The sequence below is a fragment of the Lepisma saccharinum genome, chromosome 2 (genome assembly GCF_977018435.1).
Source record: "Lepisma saccharinum chromosome 2, izLepSacc3.1, whole genome shotgun sequence".
NCBI lineage: Eukaryota > Metazoa > Arthropoda > Insecta > Zygentoma > Lepismatidae > Lepisma > Lepisma saccharinum.
Window position 1 is genome coordinate 37,221,864 of NC_139230.1, and position 20,696 is coordinate 37,242,559.

General features: G+C 38.2%; 1 protein-coding gene across 1 annotated transcript in view; it reads left to right on the forward strand.

Annotated features, from left to right (window-relative positions):
- LOC145984402 (prolyl 4-hydroxylase subunit alpha-2-like) overlaps positions 1-20,696 on the forward strand; it is a 92,133-nt gene that overhangs the window by 59,173 nt on the left and 12,264 nt on the right. The window contains exons 4-8 of the mRNA XM_083118062.1: positions 8,503-8,667; positions 9,677-9,864; positions 12,125-12,331; positions 12,955-13,128; positions 17,892-17,965. Of these exons, the coding sequence (XP_082974188.1) occupies positions 8,503-8,667; positions 9,677-9,864; positions 12,125-12,331; positions 12,955-13,128; positions 17,892-17,965 (808 nt within the window). The remainder of the gene's footprint in view (positions 1-8,502; positions 8,668-9,676; positions 9,865-12,124; positions 12,332-12,954; positions 13,129-17,891; positions 17,966-20,696) is intronic.

Below are 20,696 nucleotides of genomic sequence, written 5' to 3' on the forward strand. Positions count from 1 at the left end.
CTTTCCTTCGCTTTTCTTCCACTCTTTTGACTAATCACGAAGATGAGGATGAGTGACGATATGAAGAAATCGATGAAGGGACACACACAAAGAACACCAAAGCAATCAGCTGGCTATGTCGTGAATGCTACTCTGTGCGTCATATCTTCAATCAATCTTTATGAGTTATACGTATTATGAAATGGCAGTATAATATGAAGAAAAAAAGAAAACTATGGAAACTGTGGGATATAGGACATACGAAAGAGGGACTACTTTCTTGCACATCCACTTGGCATGTGATTGAACCTAACGAAGCAATGCTCTTAAGATATAGAAACCAAGTCAATTGTAAATTCCGCCTCGTGCTGCCCAAGTAATAATTTTCTACTTGATAGGCCATGATGCATATCGTGTGCGCGTGTGAATTGGCCTTTGCATAAGTTCCTCTTCTCGCCACATTATCGTCTTTTCAATAATGATAGTTTGGGCAATACTTGACATTCACGACGTAATGATCATCTGGAAAAGCAAGAGTGTTCGAAAAACGCTCAAGGACAAGGAACGTTAGAAGAAAATCATTGGATATTGAGGTCAGGAATCTTCCATAGACCTGCATAAAACGATGATGTAAGTGAGATTCAAGGCAAATAAGCTTTCAAAGTGTTGGGAGTGTTTGGTTACTTGAAATAATTATTCTACTCCCCAGCGGAATATCTTGTTGCGATTCTTTGACTTCTCTTTTTAACTGAAAGTTAGTGTCGCCTCGAACAGTTTTCTCGCCCGTCACTCATGTTTTTTTTCATGGTTCACAACAGAATGAAAATTAACATCTGGAAGATTTATCTATGGCAACTCTCTTTGCCACTCCTAATTTTAAAGATAGATAACCACAAGGTTAATGAGTATAATCCATAAAAGATTATTTCTTTGAGAGAGAGAAAAAAATAGCATCTGATAATTATTGAGGAGAATCTGGAGCCGCGGTCATATATGCAGTGCGTTCGTTTTGGCTCTGGGCCGAGATAGCGCGTGACAAGGCGCAGATGCCGGCATTTTCGTCCCGTAACGTCTCGCTTTTTTACGTACTTATCTTTAGCATGTAGACAATTTGAATAACGAGTACTAACTAGTGTTATAAGAGTTGCTCAAAGTTGTTCACACGTTAGCTCGGCCCAGAGCCAAAACGAACTCACTGCATTGTAATACTATATGGCAAACTTCTTTCTCCGAAACGCGTGGATTTTTTGCTATTTTTTTTACGTAAATTCCTTTTTAAATTCCCTCCTTTAGCACTTAGACAGACCAACCTTTTCTAGATATGTTTTAAATAGCATAAGTTAATTAGTATGAAAATAAGCCTCTCGCCAAAAGAATAATGCTAAATATTTGTTGCGAATGTAAATTACTATTGTCGTATTGAAATAAATCTTACTGAGATGAACTACTTCTCTTATATCTTCGGACCAAAAATTGTCCATGTTTACAAGAAACAGGCACACACTGTGCAAATAACTCAATCATACATCTATACATTGACCAAGGTTCGAACCTGGGACTTCTGGCGTCATAACGTGTTACTTCAACCACTCCACCACGGAGGCTGACGAGCCCATAATTTATTTCAGACTCAAACAATCAATTGCTACTAAAGAAAAATACTACTCATGTTTTTGTTTTTTTATCAATTCTTTTCTTTACTTTGCTCGGGTGACAATGCACGAGAATTTTTCATTTGCAGGCAATAGGAAATGGATCACAAAATATTATAAGAAAATTTTGAAAGAGAGAAAATAACATGTTTGGAAGATACCTATTATGAATAAGGGTCGGGTGTGAAAGTTAATCAATGCTTCCACGCAGACTAATTTGCATTCGTCACGAATTTTATTTAAAAATGTAGTACCTTCATACCAAACACTTTTTCAAGGATCGATTCTTTCCTCAGTTTGTCATTTATATCCGGAAGTTGGTTGAAGGAAAATGAAACGTGAATATCTGTAAACAATTACAGTATAATGTGTTTCCTTCTTAGGGAACACGAGAAATAAAAGCGCTTCACAGGTCCAAGAAGTAGGCAGGGTGGTATTTGTAGGGAGGATGGGGGATTTCCCCCCTTTGGGTACTTGTGTCCCCCCCTCTGCTTGATAAATTTTATCCATGGGGGAAATGTTATATGGCATAAAGTCATTATCTCTTGCTGTCCTTAGACAGTCGTTAAAATTCCCCCCCACTGGAAATTTCTTAAATACCACACTGGAAGTAGGGACAACACCGACGACACTGCTAAACTTCATATGAACGAGTTCGAGTTTTGCTTTAAGTTCACATTATGCACAAATAGGCTAATCGGAACTGGATCTGCAGTTTAAACTGTGATCCTAAACAGTATGTGCTTCCACCGAGTATCGAACCCGAAACCCTTTGATTGCTGTGCTACTTACATGTACGAGGCCGCGTATTTGTGATTTACAATGTACTATTACGTTGACATAAGCATCTACAAATAAAGTGGACATCAATTATAAACCATTCGAACATAAATCGATGGGTATAAATTTCCCAAGATAATATGTTATCTCCACAGTGGGGAATAAATTGAGTTTTCATCAAAGCTACTAGCATTTGAATTTCTGCTTGAAATAAATTAGTTATGAACTACATATCTCAAAGATCAAGTCATATGACTGCCACGCGGAGACCTGGGTTCGTTTCCCTGGGTGGGTAATCATCTCATGTGTGGAAGCTTTATCTTCGACGTCCCTGCATGAGGCACTCTGCAACTCAACCAGTATCTCCCAGGGAGAGGATCAATGGGTCCCGAACATGGTTCTTCTCATAATTTCCTTTATGGTTGAGGTCTAGATTGTATGGATCCTACATCTACATTCCCCTGTGCGCCTTTGTGACATGGCGTAAGGGACAAATGTAGTAGAACGCTTCAGACGTAAAGAATGAATTCAACATTTGATAATGTTTCTGATATTTTCTATTTCTGCAATATCATACACACGCGCTCCAAGATTATCTACTCGAATCCGTTATCATCACTCATCAGTTTTTATGCATTCATTCTATACCATGATATGAGTTCAGACGAGGTACCGCGTTATATCGATTATTGGACATGATGAGAGATTTGCCTTAATTATAGTCAAACATAGATTTGCTTTTATTGTATTGAATCCATTTCATTAGAGTAAGCATATATTTAAGTAAAATAGTTAATGTTTTTGTTCCTGAATTGATTGACTACCTCCTGGGTTGAAACAGTTTTCACGTTTAAAATCTCTAAAACTTGAATGAAAAATTAGTTTCTTTGTCGTCTATATCAGATCTCAACTAAGTGATTTTAGGTTTGGTCATTTATCGCTAGCGTTCTATCTCTTTAAGTTAATCGCGACGATGAGAATGAATGATGATGAAAGGACAAACGCAATGAAACCTACCCAGGATTGGAATCTAGGACCTCGGATTGCTATGGACACTGCCTAAGTATACTTATAGATGCATAATGTGTTGCCTTTGTTCTAGATGCAACCAAGTTTTCAGTAGTGTTGGGCCATATATCGTCCAGGCGATATCAACTAGACGATATATCGTCACGATATTTTTACTATACTGTCGGCGATATATCGTCACGATATTTGGCGATATGTATCGTGTTGGCGATATATCGTCACGATGTTTTAGCGATATATCGTCACAATATTTGCCGATATATATCGTGGAGACGATATATCGCCGATATCACGATACGGAAAAAATATCGTGACGATATATTGCGATATCAAATGTTCGATATCATCCATCCCTAGTCTTCAGTTAATTGATATCTTGACATGGTCGTTATGCAACGCTTATATAGTCATTTGCACGTAGGGCTGAGGGAAGCAACTTGAAAGTGTTTGCTCTGATAATCGCTGACGTATATATGTGGGATTTGTGTTTTTTCATGCACAGAGAATTAAAAAAAGAAGAGTTAATTGAAGCTGCTGTGAAAGTGTGTTCAAAATGGCCGGTGATTCATCAGATTAAAAGAAGGCGATTGGCAGGTCCCTTCTCTTACAATGAGATGAAGTTGCATCAGGTAGAAGTGGCAAGTTGTTTTTCGCCCTTGGCGTCCGCTGGCAGTTTGCACACTGTGTCTATTGCAATCAGTGTTGCATTCAGTTGGAGTAAAAGGTAGGAGTTAATTACCTACTGTGCAACTTAATTACTCTTTTGAAAGGTTTTGTGTAAAGTACTAGGCGATTACTTTCCATTAGGAAAAAGTGTAGAATTTCAGAAAGGAATGTACTTGGATTTCTCCCTTTTTTGTTAGGGATTCTTCCACAACTAAGATAAATATATCCACAAAACATTATTTCTTCTTATCCCTCTTCATAGTCATCCTTGGATACAGAGCAAAATTCAATGACAAGGCAAGTGACGGTAGTCGATTCGTTTATGCAATTGCAGCGATCACATGGTTCCGTAGCAGACGCCCAGGTCTCAGGTTCCAATCTCGCTGCCGGCTATCCTGACTGATATTTCTGTGGTTCTGCTTAGTCTCTCCAGCTGAAAGCTGGGATAGTACCTTCAATGAAAGCTGGGATAGTACTTTCAATGAAAGCTATGGACACTTCCGCCCATTTCCTTGTGCCTTTAATCATCATCTACTTCCTGGCGCGCTTAACTTAAAGGCACAAAGAAGCCGATTAACCAACAATAAACTAACCCACTAACCAACAAAGACCGTTCCGTGTCCTGAGCGTTCGTGGAATTTGCGTCCATTGGAAGATCACGGGGGCAGATGTCGTGGATGTTCCCTGTGAACAGTTAACAACAGGTGGTTTAATAAAAGTAAAAGTAAGTTTCTATGTTGCATTAGGTGTTTACGAGGCAAGAGTACTACGTCGGAACGCAAGTCATTGTGGCTAGTCGTAGGAAGTAGATTTCTGATTATGTACTTGGGCTCTAGAAACTCGATAGAGTTGACACAGGACGTGCTATTTGGTGCCTGGAAACACGATGCAAACTGTATGATATAAAACACGCAGAAACAAATGAAAGTGTTCACATCAAAGTCTCGTGCTGCCACTGGACGACTTCAGTGTGAATCTTTTGTTTGTTTGTGTTTAACATACTGAAATAACGCAGTTGCTACAGCTTAATATGTACGTATCTTGTCCTCTAATTGTACGATCACAGACTAAAATAAGATAAATTGAACTGTATTTAAACTTCATTTTGTATACGAGTACATTCACTTTTGATTATCACTGTACAGTCATGTACACTTGTGGGTTGAATCAATCACATTAACTTTCAATGGAATTGTTACAATCCAAATGTGTCCGTGACTATAGTCTCCATCTTTATACATTTACACCCTAAACTTATGTTTTTGTTATTTCCCATTTCAAATCTACATTTTGAGCTTTTAAGGTGTGACCTGAGAGGGCACCCAAAAGTCCCCCTTAAGGCCACGTAATACAACACTAACTGCAATTCTGCAGGCCAACGAGGCTCTGGCGACTGGGCCCAGAGCCACTGTGTCCTGCTTTTGTCCTTAAGTGTGCATTGAATTCCCCTCAGCGTTCCAACAGCCTGATCTTTTGACTATGATATGGAGATTTTATCCTCTGAAATAGTGTAAGTTTTAGTTATTGGCAAGGCGTCTGCAGTTTTAGAAGTTGACTGCAAAATACATATTTTATTTTCTTGTTAGTTGTCCTGAATTTTGTTTTAGCTAAGGGGTTATTTCCGTATTGTGTGACGAGCACAAATAGCCTATTGCTGACTAGCCCATAACATAAAAATTGTACATGGCAATCCATCCATCATTAAACTTATACTTTAACAAACCATTTTCTAATAATTTTTCATGCCGTTGTATGTGTAACATTTAGTTGGGGAAAAATGCACAATATATTACAGCTATTTTGCTTGCCTGATTGATTGATTTAGTGCACTTAACGTCACATTTCTTCAATTTCGGCTAATCGCGAAGATGGGAATGAATGATGATCAGATAAAATGGATGAAGGTTGATTGATTGATTGATTGAATTTAAAATTTTGGGTGCGTCAGCACTTAGGCTATTTTGCACCGGTCACATGATACTGGGTCCAACCACTTACCTAATCTAAAATATAACTAATAATTATACCTCGGATTTTAGATTTTTAACCTATTTTTCCTTTACAGGTATGTAAGAAATAATAAGTTATGTCAGTGTTTCGTTAAAAAGTGCAACAACTGATGAAGTTTTATAGAGCCTAAAAAAACTATTTTGCTTTTTCGAACCTATTTTAGGTTTATGCGCCTAAATCAAGCCTTTTTTTAAGTTTATATATATTTTTTATAGGTTTTAGAGGATTTTTATGTCACACAGAGGCATTTGCTTTGTTTGGTCACGAAAAAATTCAATGACGAACATGTTTAAAATGTACTCTTCCTCCAAGTTCATGGTGATTTTTCAAAGCTCTAAACAAAGCAAAATGTCTGGTGCCACTGTTACCTGTACAACCCGGGTCTTGCTCACTTTCGTGTCACTTCGGTGTTTTGTGGCATTCACGCCTTTCAGACTAACATTTCAGCATTGAAGTTTGCACCACTGACTACGTTTTTGTTGAAAGATTATTTTCAGCATGTAAAACAAAATTGCGGAGTTTGACTGTGGATAACAAAAAAAATATTTTTGCCTAACTATACTGCGAAGAGTGGATTTTAATAGCAATTTTCCAATGGTAAGTTCGGCCGTAGGGTTAGACAACACACATAACATTACGCAAGATAGTGCGTATTTCAGGATATAGGAGTCCCACGTTCATTGCCGGTGACTATACCTAATCAGTATTTTTCAGGAATTTTGAACTATTTTAAGTTTTTTTAATCTACTTGAAGATTTTTTGACCCTAACAAGATTTTTGGGACCTATTTCAAGATTTTTAGAACCTATTTTAGGTTTTTAACCTATTTTAGGATTTTTAGAGCCTATTTTAGGAACCTAAAAGCACACTTTTTAGAACCTAAACATCCGAGGTCTACTAATAACACAACTGTAATGTCGGAGACTAAAATATTCTGACTTCAGTTAAAAGATGAGGCTGTAAAGGGGCACTCAGGACAAGCAAGGACAAAACACAGGACAATACACACACAGTCCTACGAAGATTTTACTCCCCGTAGGTCCAGACGCCAGAGCCTCGTTAGTCTGCAAAATGCAGTCCAGGGTATACTACGTGGAAGTAAGGTTGACAATTGGGTGTTCTACGCGGAACAGTCACCCCTTACATCCCAAAATGTATGGCATAACACAAGCCCCACAGAGACTTTTACTGGCTGAGAGTCTAGTCGCCAGAGCCTCGTTGGCCTGCAAGATTACAATTACCGGGTTGTACTACGTGGAAGTTAGGTTGACTTGTGAGTGCCTTCAGCGATGGTCACCCCCCTACACCCCCGCTCTTTTGCAGACCGCACCTAAATTGTATTGCACCCAGGACAAACGGGCCAATCCAAGAGTCAGCACTTCAGAGCCTCTTCTCAAGAGCACTCCTACACAGGATCTGATGGAGACAATGACCTCCTTGACCTTACTTCATGCGTTTGTTGTTATTTCAACTCGAATAAGCCATATCACTCTTCCTCGAGTATTGTTGGAAGGACGCAATTGGTTCCGAGAGCCAGTGTTTGGTATGTTAAGTTCTGGGCCACCTCTCTTAGGTTTTCCAAATTCGCTCCCTCGTGCCGTGCAATCGATGGCAGAAAGGAGCATTCAACTGAAAGAGGCTAAGTCACTGTGGTTGTTGCTGGTTGAATTGTTGTTTTAAGTCCGCTTTATGCACAAATAGGCTAATCGGGACTGAACCTAAAGTTTAAAGTTGGATTGCGAACCACTGTGCAGTGTGCCTACACCGGGTATCGAACCCGGAACCCCTTGATTACAAGGTGACGACGTTACCAGTACGTCATCGGAGAGGCCCTGTGGTTGGAATGTAGAATTATTTCGTTTTAAGTTTAGTATTTGCAAACATTAAAATTTTAAATCAAAATTTCCAACATAGTGGACGAGCCTGTTCAGTATTAGACCCACGATGGTTCTGGCTTCAAGTCCAGCCCATGGTAACCCAGCCGATAGGGTGCCAAATTGCCAAATTTAGCTCTTCCCTAAGTTACACGTTACAATTTCTCAAGTTAACAATTTAAGGTCTTAAAGTAACTATAACGGTCAGTGGCGGTGACTGGGTTCCAAAACTGGGGGGAGGGGGCAAGGACAGTTTAAAGTGGTAAAAAGTGGTGGAGGCCAACAGCCCCCCACGCCCCCTCTCATCGCCACCACTGGATTAACTGTTGATAACGTTATTTCTATTGCAAGAAAAGTAACTCAGTTACAGCTACTTATTTTTACAAGTAGTTAGTTGCAGTTAGAAGTCCTCAAAAAGTAACTGTTACTTCTAATGCAGTTAGCCTGTGTGCTACATGTGTTGTTGCTATATGGAAATTTTAATTTATTGAATCTTTTCTTCTCTAATAAAGCAACAGTGGACTTTCTGTCTGCATTTCGTGAACGTGCCAATTTCCCTCTTCTGGACGACTTGCAAGGCGCCGCTGTAGCTCTGGTGCGACTTCAGGAGACGTACAGGTTGGATGTTGGACAACTAGCAACTGGCAGATTCCGTGGAACTGGAGCTAAACCTGCAGGTAACTTTTTAGTTCTAGTTCAGCTTACGAGAATCTGTGATTGTATATCAAGTTCCGGTTTGCCTCTGAACAAAGCAGTCGACTTTGCCATCAAAGTAATTAATAACAATCATAGATGCATTGGTTGAGAAGATACACAATTGATTTATGCAACCAATGCACATTTCACAGCTGAGGATGAGCTAAGTAACTATGGTTCTTTGCAAGAAGCAAATAATAAATGCACTTGGCTTGTACCCAAACGGAGGAGGGTGCGGGGTCCTAAGAATGACAATGATTCTAAATCTTCATCATGAAGGGGATGCAAGTCATAGATTCCATGTTGTCACATATAAATGACACGAGCTTTAGATAAAAAATAAATGGATTTTATTTGTGTTATTTAGCGTGGCTTTTCTGCCACTTTTGGCTAATCGCGACGATGAGGATGAGAGATGATTTGATGAAACTCATGAAGAGACACTCGTAAAGAACACCAATGCCAAGGCCAGGATTCGAACATTGGACCAAAAATAAATGGACACTGATAGATTTAATATTAGCGCGAGAGTTAACATGATCTTTCAATCTGGAAATGTAATAAAATATCAGGCTATTACAAACTATTCATAGTGAATTGCTCTAAAGACCACTCACTGACTTGCGGATGAATTTCTAAATTATTTTCCATAGCGTGTTAATGAAATTAATTTAGGAAAAAATGCATTTTTAGAACTTTAAAAAAGGATCTACAAGGTTGCAAGAATGAAGTGTTATTTAGACTGAATTTAAAAATTAATTAAATGTCAAAATGAGGCATGTAGTTTCAATTTATATGTTGATGTCATTATTGACATAGTATAGAAGGTTTACACATCTCTCCGGCTTCGGAATTTATCTATTCCTTGAATTCAAGCATTGGAAAAATGGTCAACCATTACAAACTTCCTATAATTCATAAGTTCGGTATTAAATTAAAGATGTGGTAACAATTGGTTGTGTACCGAGTTACATTTTTCTTCTTTTGCAGTGTTCAGGAGCATTTTCGGATTAAGTGCACGAGACTTACTCTACTTAGGAAAACATGCGTTGAGTTTAGGAATGATCTCAACAGCTGTCGAGTGGTTTCAGGTTGCTTTGGACCAAGCAGACAGAGAACGAACTAGTACAGCAGACCGGGATGAGATTGAACCCTTTCTGCAAGCAACGCTTACAATAGTAAGTATAATTTAAAATTAATTTTAAATAAGTGTTAAGAGTCATGGCAGCCCAGTTGGTATGGTGTCTGGCTGTCGCGCAGAAGACCCAGGTTCAGTTCCAGGGATGAGTGATCTCGGGCAGGAAATTTTATACTGATCTCATCAATGGATACTATTCTGTTTCTAGTGTGGATTATTTCCTTCCCAATATCTGTCAGGACTCCCCTATGACGTAGTGGTAGCGTCGTTGCCTTGTAATCAAGTGGTTCTGAGTTCGTTACCCGGTGGAGGTACACGTGGTTGGGATCCCACTTTAAACTGTAGGTCCAGTCCCGATTAGCCTTACTGTGCATAAAGTGGACTTAAAACACCAAATCAATCAATCAACTAGTTTCTGTCATCTTATACGTTGTGGTTGTGTATCATGAATGACAACCAGTGGCGGCTCATGCTACTTATTGTTAGGAGGGTTGCATTCATAAAAAAAAATACCTTACCTTAACTATTTGAAGATGAACTCCATGCGGCGGTCTTTCATTCAATTATTCATTTTTACTTGTACGATTTACCCACCAGATTATATAACTTACTGCCAGAAAACAAATAACTCTTTGAATCGATTCGAAAACTTAAACAATCACACACTTACTGACAAGCGAAACGGACGCGTTACATGGCCGGCCACTGTTTCTCTCGGTAATCACATGTTTATGCGCGGTGTCGCCATATCATAGTGTGAGAGCTTTCGATTTCTACCACTTGGCAGCTCCACCGTACATTGGGCTGCATTGAATGCAGACCGCTTTTTAGATTTGACAAGGGCCTAGTATGGAGGGAAGTGGAAGCAATGCTTACGTTAGAGTTAACATGGACATGTACTGGCAGTCCCGAGGGGGAAGCGGCTTCATATACCAGTTTGCCGCTTGTCGCGCGCCAAGTAAATTTGAAAGCTCCACAGCGCAACGGGATGCAGTAAGATAGCGGAAGTATAAATATTTAATTTTTGCACTAATGGCAACAAAATAAAATTTGTTTGGGGGCTGCAGGATTGCAGCCCCCTTCATCGCCCACCACTGATGACAACTGACACAGACAAACACAACACATGAATTCGACGAACCATCACCATTTCAACTTGCTATGTTCCTTAATTATACCAGCAGTGAAATAAATGACGTTTATTATGAAGTTTTTGAAGTTTAAGTCCACTTTACGCACAGATAGACTAATCGAGACAGTTGAAAGTGGGATCCAAACTACTATGTGCCTCCACTGGGTATCAAATCTTGCATCCCTTAATTACAAGACGACGGTGTTACCAGTACGTCATTGAGAAGGCCATGCATTTATCATGATAATTAGTGAGTAGTGATTAGATAAAGAGACTTTAACTGCAGACTTGATCATTGATGATTATGAATAGACTTTTTTGGGTGAAATAGTTTACAGAAAACTTCAAAATATTTTTTTATATATGTGTGACAAGTTTATCTGTACAAGTAAGTTAGGTAAAACTGTGAAGGTATATGAGAAGAGTTGGGGAGGTGATGTGATCAACATCATGCTCCAGCAATCTTTCCCCCCAAGGGTTGTTTCAAGGTACCATTTATTAGAGGCCAAGTTCGAATCCCGGCCTGGGTATTCTTTAAGATTCTTCATCAATTTCATCATATCATCCCTTATCCTCATCTTTGCGATTAGCCAAAAGTGAAAGAAAAGCAAAGTAAATTAATCAAATCAATCAATTACTAGAGACTGGATTAAACCTAGGTCCACTCCATGTAGGGGCATTGTTGGAAAAATTCCCACCTGAAATCACCCACTCCGGGAATTGAAATCTGGTCTCCTGCATGGCAGTCAGATGCTCTACCAACTGGACCACCGTGGTTCTTTATCTGTACAGAACTGGCCGAAATGTATCAGTGGAAACCAGCTCTTCTGCCACTTGACAGAACTGTCAGCTTGCCAGTCCGGCACTAGTATTGCTTCATATCCCATAACTGAAAACTGAAACTACCCCATTCCACTTTGTGATAATTCAATGTATCACTTTATTGTTATGTAACCCCCAACACATAAAACAAAAAAAAATGAGCATAAGATTGAAACACGGAAATCTTTGCATATTTCCAAACTGACAAATGTAGAAATTTGAGATATAAGAATTTAAAGTTGTGATTTGATCCAACTTGATTAGAGGTTGTTTCTCTTTACACAAACATATGAATACCTAAATTGAATTGAATTATATAACTATAAAGGTCTTCTCGGTTTTGCAGCAGGAAGGAAAGATGCAAACGCTGGAACTAGGTTATGACCAACAAGAACTGAATGAAGCAGCCCAAGAAGCTAGAATTGCTGCTTTGTCCTTACCTGAGGCTATTCACATACAGGAGCCAGAATTTAAAGTTAAATTGTATGAGGAACAAACTGATTGGGAAGAGAGCCAGCACTATATCAGGCTTTGCCGAGGAGAAGAGCTAAGGGTATGATGGAGAAGTAATTACTTAATGTACAATATAGTATTGAAATATAGACTCTTGCTTTGATAATTCTGTAAATTGAGTGCTTGGCATATGATGTCACCACTTAAGGCTCTGAGTTTCACTCTTGACTTGCTCCCTCCTTCAGTTTTATCTAATCATCATGCATCCTTATCTTCATGGTAACATAAAGATACATAAAATATATAATACTTGCTAAATAATACAAAAAGATTTTACACTGTTATAATTTGATGTTAACAGAAATAAAGGCTATTTTACATGTTTCATTATTCCCACCAAGATTTAAGCATACATCATGGTAGCATCTGGATTTCATAACTAAGATGTAGATGAAGTATAAAAAAATTAGATGAAGAAGAATAGCCAGACTGCAGCTAAAACTTAAGGAAATATCTCAACTACTCCTTAATTCCATCATTGTATGATGTTGATTTACCAAGTGACATAATATGTTTTCAAATACTTTTTAATGATGCAAAGAATTGAATTAATTAGTAAAGAATTGGAGATATTTGTCAGATAAATGAGAATGAACTATCTAGTTTACACTTGACTTATTTTGGATTAGCATGATTATATTTATATTATTAATGAATACATAGACTCCAGCAATGGATGCTGATCTCCGCTGCCGGTTTGTGACAAACAACAATCATTTTCTTCTTCTGCAACCCCTGAAGTTGGAGGAAAAATCTCTGGACCCACACATTGTCATTTTTCATGACTTGCTGACTGAAAAACAGATGGATAAATTGATTGAACTAGGGAAACCAAGGGTAAGTTGTGAAGAAGAATGAAATTGAACTATAGTATTTACTATTGTGAGAGAGATTGATTGAGATTCCTCTCCTCCACATTCTGAAACCTGTACAAAATTACTTTAATTCTAGTGTATCAAACTTTCTGCTTTATTTGGGGAAGGGATGCCACCCTTTGTTGGATACAGGTATTTGCCAGTGGCATTATTGCATTCAAAACCTGTGCTACCTCAGCATACTATAGTGTTCACATGAACAAAAATTTGCTGGGGAAGGGCAGCTCTTTCTCCTTCATTTTTTGGGATTTTGAATTGATGTGACATTGTGATTACAAACATATCTCAGTATTTCATGCTTATTTATATAAAAAACGGCAACCTATATTGTGAAATATTTATGAGGACCTACATGCGAGTATAAAATATAATGAACTTTTACCTTGAACAGGAACACCACTCTTCTTTCCATTTGGGTAAACATCAGGGTCACACATTCATAAAATGTTTCTTCTGACCACTATTCAATTTTCAAAATATAGAATTTTTAGAAAGAATAACAGCCAAATTGCTCAACTAGACTTGTTCTTGTGGGCTCGGAGATATCACGTAATCCTGTTAAGAGCAGATAAATTTATTTTAGTCATTGCAGTTGTAGAGAGCATCATTTTTCATGATTGAATGAAACTTATCCTCACGTGGACGTCGAGTAAATGGTGTCATTGTCATTAATTCATTGTGTTCATTAATTATGTCACCCATTTTAGTTCTTTACACATAAACACAGCACATATAATCCACAAAAGTAGATTTCAGTCACTTTTCCATGTGTGTTTGTGATTATCATTTCATCAATTTCATCTTATCACCATCAATCCTCATCTCCGCAATTAGCCAAAAGTGACAGAAAAAGCAAAGAAAATAAATTAAGGGCTTGCGTGTAAAACATGGTAAGTGACATTTTGGTCATTTCTGAGTTCATTAAGAAAGAAGGTTATTAGAAGATATACTGTAGATAAATTGTTTTCGTGTTGTGTTTACCAATTTCAGAAAGCTTCACTGAGTCCAATGCAAATTGTATGACATGGCAATTTCACTCGAAAATTGAAGGATGGCACATTTTACTTTGTAACTCAAAAATAACCAAAATGTCACTTACCATGTTTTACACCCAAGCCTTTCAAATCAAATCAATCAATCAATATATTAGCCACTCACTACATGTACACATGACCTCATTAAAAAAAATCCACACACTCTTAACAGGGAATGAATTTTCTTATCATAACTCCACCACCCATTGTAATATTGGCTCCAACTAGATGGGGTCCTGGACTTGTAGCTTTTCTTAGTTTTTTAGCTGCAGTTAATAATGGTCAGTCAATATCATCCCTGCCAAAGTACAAAACAAAAATTTATCATCACCATGGTAACGCATCTGACCTGGTTGTTTGAAGAGGTCAACATTCTCTTTTTCTATTTGTCTACAAGTGTTCACTGGAGCAATTGTTGTTCTTGGCACAGAGGAGAGTTTCCCTCTTATATACCATCCTTTTTCCCCTTTCCTGTCATTTTGTGGCCTCGGTCCTGAGAAAATTCCATGCTGGGAACAATAGGAAACACCACACCAGGAAAATGACGCGAAGGCTGGCCTCATTCAATACATCAAAGAGGGCAGGCGAGGTTGCCAACTCCAGATATACTACCTCTTCTTATTGAAATAAACAATTTATGCATATTTTCTAATTGATTTTGTTCTGTATTTTAGTCCCTGGTTCTCAGGCTTTGCTGATAGCCTACATAGCCTAAAATTTACACCCTCTTCAAGGGGGAGAAGACAACATTAACATATTATAAAAATTACACATTTACTTCCTGAGCACACATTGTTTCATTGATGGTTGTACTGAATTGTCATTTTTCATAAATTGTTTGCATTTGTTTGAATGTTAAGTCCACTTTATGCAAAGATAGGCTAATCAGCACTAGGCCTACAGTGTAAAGTGGGATCTGAACCACTGCACAACGTGCCTCCACCAGGTATTGGACCTGGGACTACTTGATTATAAGGCAATAATGTTACCACTATGGCATTGAGGAGGCTCAAATTGTTATTACATTTTGCAGCAAGTATATTAGTATTTTCCTCATCTACAGAAAAAAAAAACCTTTTAAAAACAATTCATCAGCTAAGATTTTGTGCAAGAATTTAATGTGAGAATAACGAAATGAGAATTTTTGAGTAATGGTGTAAACTTTCCCATTCAATGAACTTCTTCCACTGTTTTATTTAAAAACAAATAACATATTTTTCTTGAGAATAAAGTCATATGTGTTATTGATTGCATGCATAACATTTGAAAGCATGAAAGTATACTTTTATTATAAAATGTTTGTATTATGTGTTGATGGTAACCTAGCACCTTTTGAGGTGCTCGTTTATTTCACTTACGCAAGGAGTCGTGTGTTGTACTTTTTACAACACATATAAATTAAATGCTTTCACAAGCTTAATTTATTTTGTACTGCTTGACTATGTTTTTGTTATGTTTTTTTATAGTTACACTTTATTTTATTTTTTATTGTTTTAATTAATTTTTTGGGGCAAGATTATTTTATTAATTTTGGAGGCACATTGCACAGTGGTTCGGATCCTACTTTAAACTGTAAGTCTGGTCCCGAATAGCCTATATGTGCATAAAGTGGACTTAAATCACCAATTCTAAGATTCTAAATTCTTTTATTATTTTACATTGGTAACAAAGTTTTTTCAAGAATACAAAAGAACTTAAGTTATGTAAGAGATTATTCATTACAGTATTTTAATAATTTACTTGAACTTACAAGAAAACAAAATGCAAAATTACACAAACAATGAAATTATAAAAGTAAAAATGGTTGCAAGGATAATCTGTACATTGATGACTGAATTCACTCGTCTTCTTCTTCTAGGTTACCATCAACACACTGTAAGCAAATGTTTTGTTTCTGGACATGCTGCTTCTTGAGAATGTTATCCTCAATATTTTCTTCACCCAGGTCACTGTCACTTTCATCTAAATTACTTATTATGCCTACATAGTTCTCCTTTCCTGAAGATTTTTTGAAGAAATTGTTATATTTCGCTTGTACCTAATCTATGTGACATGTTGAATAAAACAAAATCACTCGCAAATAGTATGACAAACAAGAATAAAATACTACACAAGAAGATGTGTGTTGTAAAAAGTACAACATCCACCTGACACTTATTGTTCAAAACTTTATTTGCCACTGACAAACTGTTAGGGGAGTTACTTGAACTTATGGAAGTAGTGGAGGAGAGTCAAAGAAAATAATGCATGTGGCCGCCACATTGTAACAATACCAAATACCTTTTTTAGAAACAAATGAGCAATACTGTTGTAAATTTTACAATGGCATGCATCCCGAAAGGTTAAATATAACTATCATGTTGTTTGGGGGTGGAATAAAATAATCCCTGCCGTGAATGCCCTGTTGCCAGCTACACTTGGGCTTGGGCAGAGGAATTCCTTGCAGACTCCCCCCACCTGCCCTGCATCAACCCAACCCATTAATTCACACTCTCCCCAAATAAAGCATTTTTATTAATCTTGATGCTGATTCTAACATTTAATTTTCACTTGCTTGTAGGATGCCTTGAAGAATTTTAAAAATAAAACAAGTGCATAGGTTCTGTTGAGGAAAAATACAGGAGCCACTGAGGGGATAAATGTTAAAGGAACATTGATTGATTGATTAATTGTTTTTCTGCCACTTTTGGCTAATTGCGAAGATGGAAATGAGTGATGATATGATGAAATTGATGAAAGGACACTCCCAAAACACCCATGCCAAGGCCGAGATTCAAACCCAGGACCCCTGGAACTATAGTAGGATGTGATAACCACTCCACCATGGAGGCCGCCGGCATTAAAGGAAGAAATCTCCACCATGAACCAATCTACCAGATTCTAAAATGATAGATACTGGTGAAGTTAAGGGTCAATTGTAATGAAAGAATGACACGTAAAAGAGACAGACAGCTCTATCTTGTATTTTTACAACACAGAAACAAAGAGGTGCTGCTGCCATAATTTATTACCTTCTATTCTTTTCTTGTTTAAATATTTTTCTACCACTCTTCAATTATACCTTTTTTCAAGGAATGGACATTTAGATTATTTTCGTAAATTTGTCATCATTTCTATTTCTGTATCAATCCTATTTCTAGATACAATAGCATTACATAGATTTATATTCTTGAAATGTGATAAAAACTTTAATATGATTCATTCACATGTTGGATTTAGTCCATACAGAGGTAAAAAATTTCTAAATAACAATCACAGGGAAAGTTTAGTTGCAGGAGAAGGTTAATTGTTGTTATAAGTATACACAGAAAGGCGAATCAGGACTGAACCTACAGTTTAAAGTGGGATCTGAACCACTGTGCTATGTGCCTCCACAGGGTATCAAACCCAGGACCCCTTGCTTGCAAGGTGATGATGTTACCTCTACACCTTGTAGGAGAAGGTAAATTGTAGTTCAACTTTCATCTTTTCATCTAATAAAGGCCTTTAGTTTAGGTGGGAAAACAGCCACAGGCTGAACCTCGCCCTTTAATAAAGAAAATTTGAATTTGAACTGTTTAGATCTGTAATTTTGGAGCTTAGATTAATGGTCCTACAAGCAAAGTTGGATATGTAATAATTTACTTGTTTCACCATAGTTTGAATATTCAAGCTAACATTTTACTGATATTGTGCTCTTCTTTTTTCCTAGCTTTATCGTTCACTGCACAAACATGAAAGTGATAAGCAAAAAGATGTTACCAGCTTGAAGAGAGTCAGCAAAAAGTAAGTTGTCTGTTCTTCTTGTGTTGTTCTTCAATAATTTCAATAATTTAAAACTATTACACATTATAACACTACACAAGCATATCCAGGATTTCATATAGGGAAAACCTGTAGCATGTGATGTTCCTTTTGGAGTCAATATTACTATGTCACAGTAACTTGACCAATCTCCTTCCATGGTAGAGTTAGGAGACTCACTAAAAATTATGGCTGCACTAAGCCTTCTCAAGGCGTGATGTCACAATAAAACCATATCACTTACTTTGTACTCAAAGATTCTTGACACCTTACTATGAACATGCAGAGCAATATATAATGTCACTATTGGCATACACAATACTATCACAATCTCAATACAATTATCTTTTTAAAACTCTCTCTTCCAAAAACAAAAACTTGGCACCTTCTTGATTGATTGATTTGGTGTTTTAAGTCCACTTTATGCACAGTAAGGCTAATCGGGACTGAAACTACAGTTTCAAGTGGGGTCTGAACCACTATGTGCCTCTACTGGGTATTGAACCCAGGACCCCTTGATTACAAGGTGATGGATGCTACCACTGTGCCATCGAGGCAGCCCAGGCATCTTTTTGAAAATCTGAATCTTGATTGGATATGATTTTTGTTAGTTTACTTTTCTCCACTTTGGCTAATCATGAAGATGAAGAGTGATGATATGAAAATGATGAAGAGACATTCACAATGAACACCCATGTCCAGACTGGAATTTAAACTCGGAACCCCTGCCATCTCAATCTTATTCATTGTTAAAACCACCTGTTGCACTTGTATACTGTCCTAATAATACATCTGTTTCCTTGCTAGATTTTGGATATTTCTAGAAGTTTCTGGAAACCATAAATACACTCCTCACAAAAAGTTTGGAATATCATGAAAATGATGAGGAAATATGGACGTACAACCTTTATTCTACCACAAAATAATTCAGCCTGAGTATATACAGTGATAGAAACTGAAAACAGGTGCGAGCATCCACTAGCAAACCGAAACAAGCACAAATAATGCAAAGAAACAAGTGTACATGTGTCCAGGTGGAAACGACTGATGATGTTTCCGTGCAAAAGTGTGTTCCAACTCACTGGTTCACAGTGACTTAGTAACGTGTATGACCTCCAAGTGCATTGGGAAGTTCCCTGACACGTCGCGGCATCACTGCTATGAGTGCATCAATGGCATCCTGGGAAAGAAGGTTCCATTCCATCTGGGCAATATGAATGAGGTCCTGCAGTCTTTCTGGAGGCTGTGGATGATGACAAATGGCAGTTTTCAACATCTTCCACACATGTTCGATGCAATTCATATTGGGTGACATAGGGGGCCAGTCCATGCGGTGAATATCACCCTCATGCAGGAAGTTTGGTACCGGTGCTCTGCGATGTGGGCATGAATTATCGTCCGCTAACACAAATTCATACTGCCATACTAGGCATGAAATGTTTGCACGAAGGGTCAAAGGATGTCCTCCACATACTTTCAGCCAGTTAACCTTCCTCATATAGGAATGAGCGGTGTCTGACGACCATACATGATGCCTGCCTAAAACATGACTCCACTACCGCCAAATGCATGTACTTCTTGCACATGCTGGTACTTCCGCCACGTTGTTTTCATCTCCAAGCCCATGTTTGTCATGTATCACGGGGTAATGCTATCCGTGTTTCGTCGATAAACATCACATGATGCCATTCTTGCAAACCCCATCTGAGATGCTGGAGGGCCCATCTTCGTGTCTCCCCCCGATGGCGATTCCGTAGGGGCACACATTGCACAGGCCTGTAGGACCTTAAGTGTACACTATGCAGCCGATTGCGAACTGTTTGGGTCGAGACATGGATGCCAGATGCCTGCACGAGCTCATTTCTTACTTCACGAGCAATCGCCGTAGGTCACCTATGTGCTGTTATGTGGATATACTGGTCCTGCCGTGGTGTTGTCACTCTTGGGCGACCACTCCTTCGTCGGTCGCACACGCCGTTGGTCTTTCTGAACCGTTTGCAGGTTTTGGAGACTATCCCTTGCGTAACCCCCAACAAGGCACACTACATCCACCTGTGTACGACCTCCTTGCAGCAATGCCACTATTCTGGTTTGATCAAACTGCGAAATGGACATTGTGAAAGATCGTTCGTCATTAGACTTTTTCACTGCTCTGTAGACACCTCTACCGACTGAGTCAATGACACAAGTGCACGGCCAGAAGAAACCAATTGCAGGCAGCGACGTCTGTTGGCTTGGAATGCAACTACACATGGTATGTATGGTATGTATCTATCTGCTGCCGTTCTCATGTTTTCACCAACATTTGCCACCGTCCCTATTACATACTTTGTTTAATATGACAATATTCCACACTTTTTGTGGCTAATATAACAATATTCCAAACTTTTTGTGAGGAATGTATGATCAGTTTCTTGTGCAGATGCAATGATCCTAGACAAAGGCTCCTCACAAAGATGAGTCTTTGGTTCAGATATGTTGTGAGGATACAATTGCTATGTGTGGTTAATATGTGTTTTTAAACAGCACAATAATAATAAAAATATATTAATATCCCACAGCATAACAGCCTCTGAGGGCCAGTGCCCACCTACCAACTGTCGACCTTACTCCCACTAGAGGTGGGAGATCATCCAACCAGTTACAAGGTCAGCGGGATGAACCCCCAGTCATCTTTGTAGGTTTTTTATGACTGGATTACCAAAATCTCAGG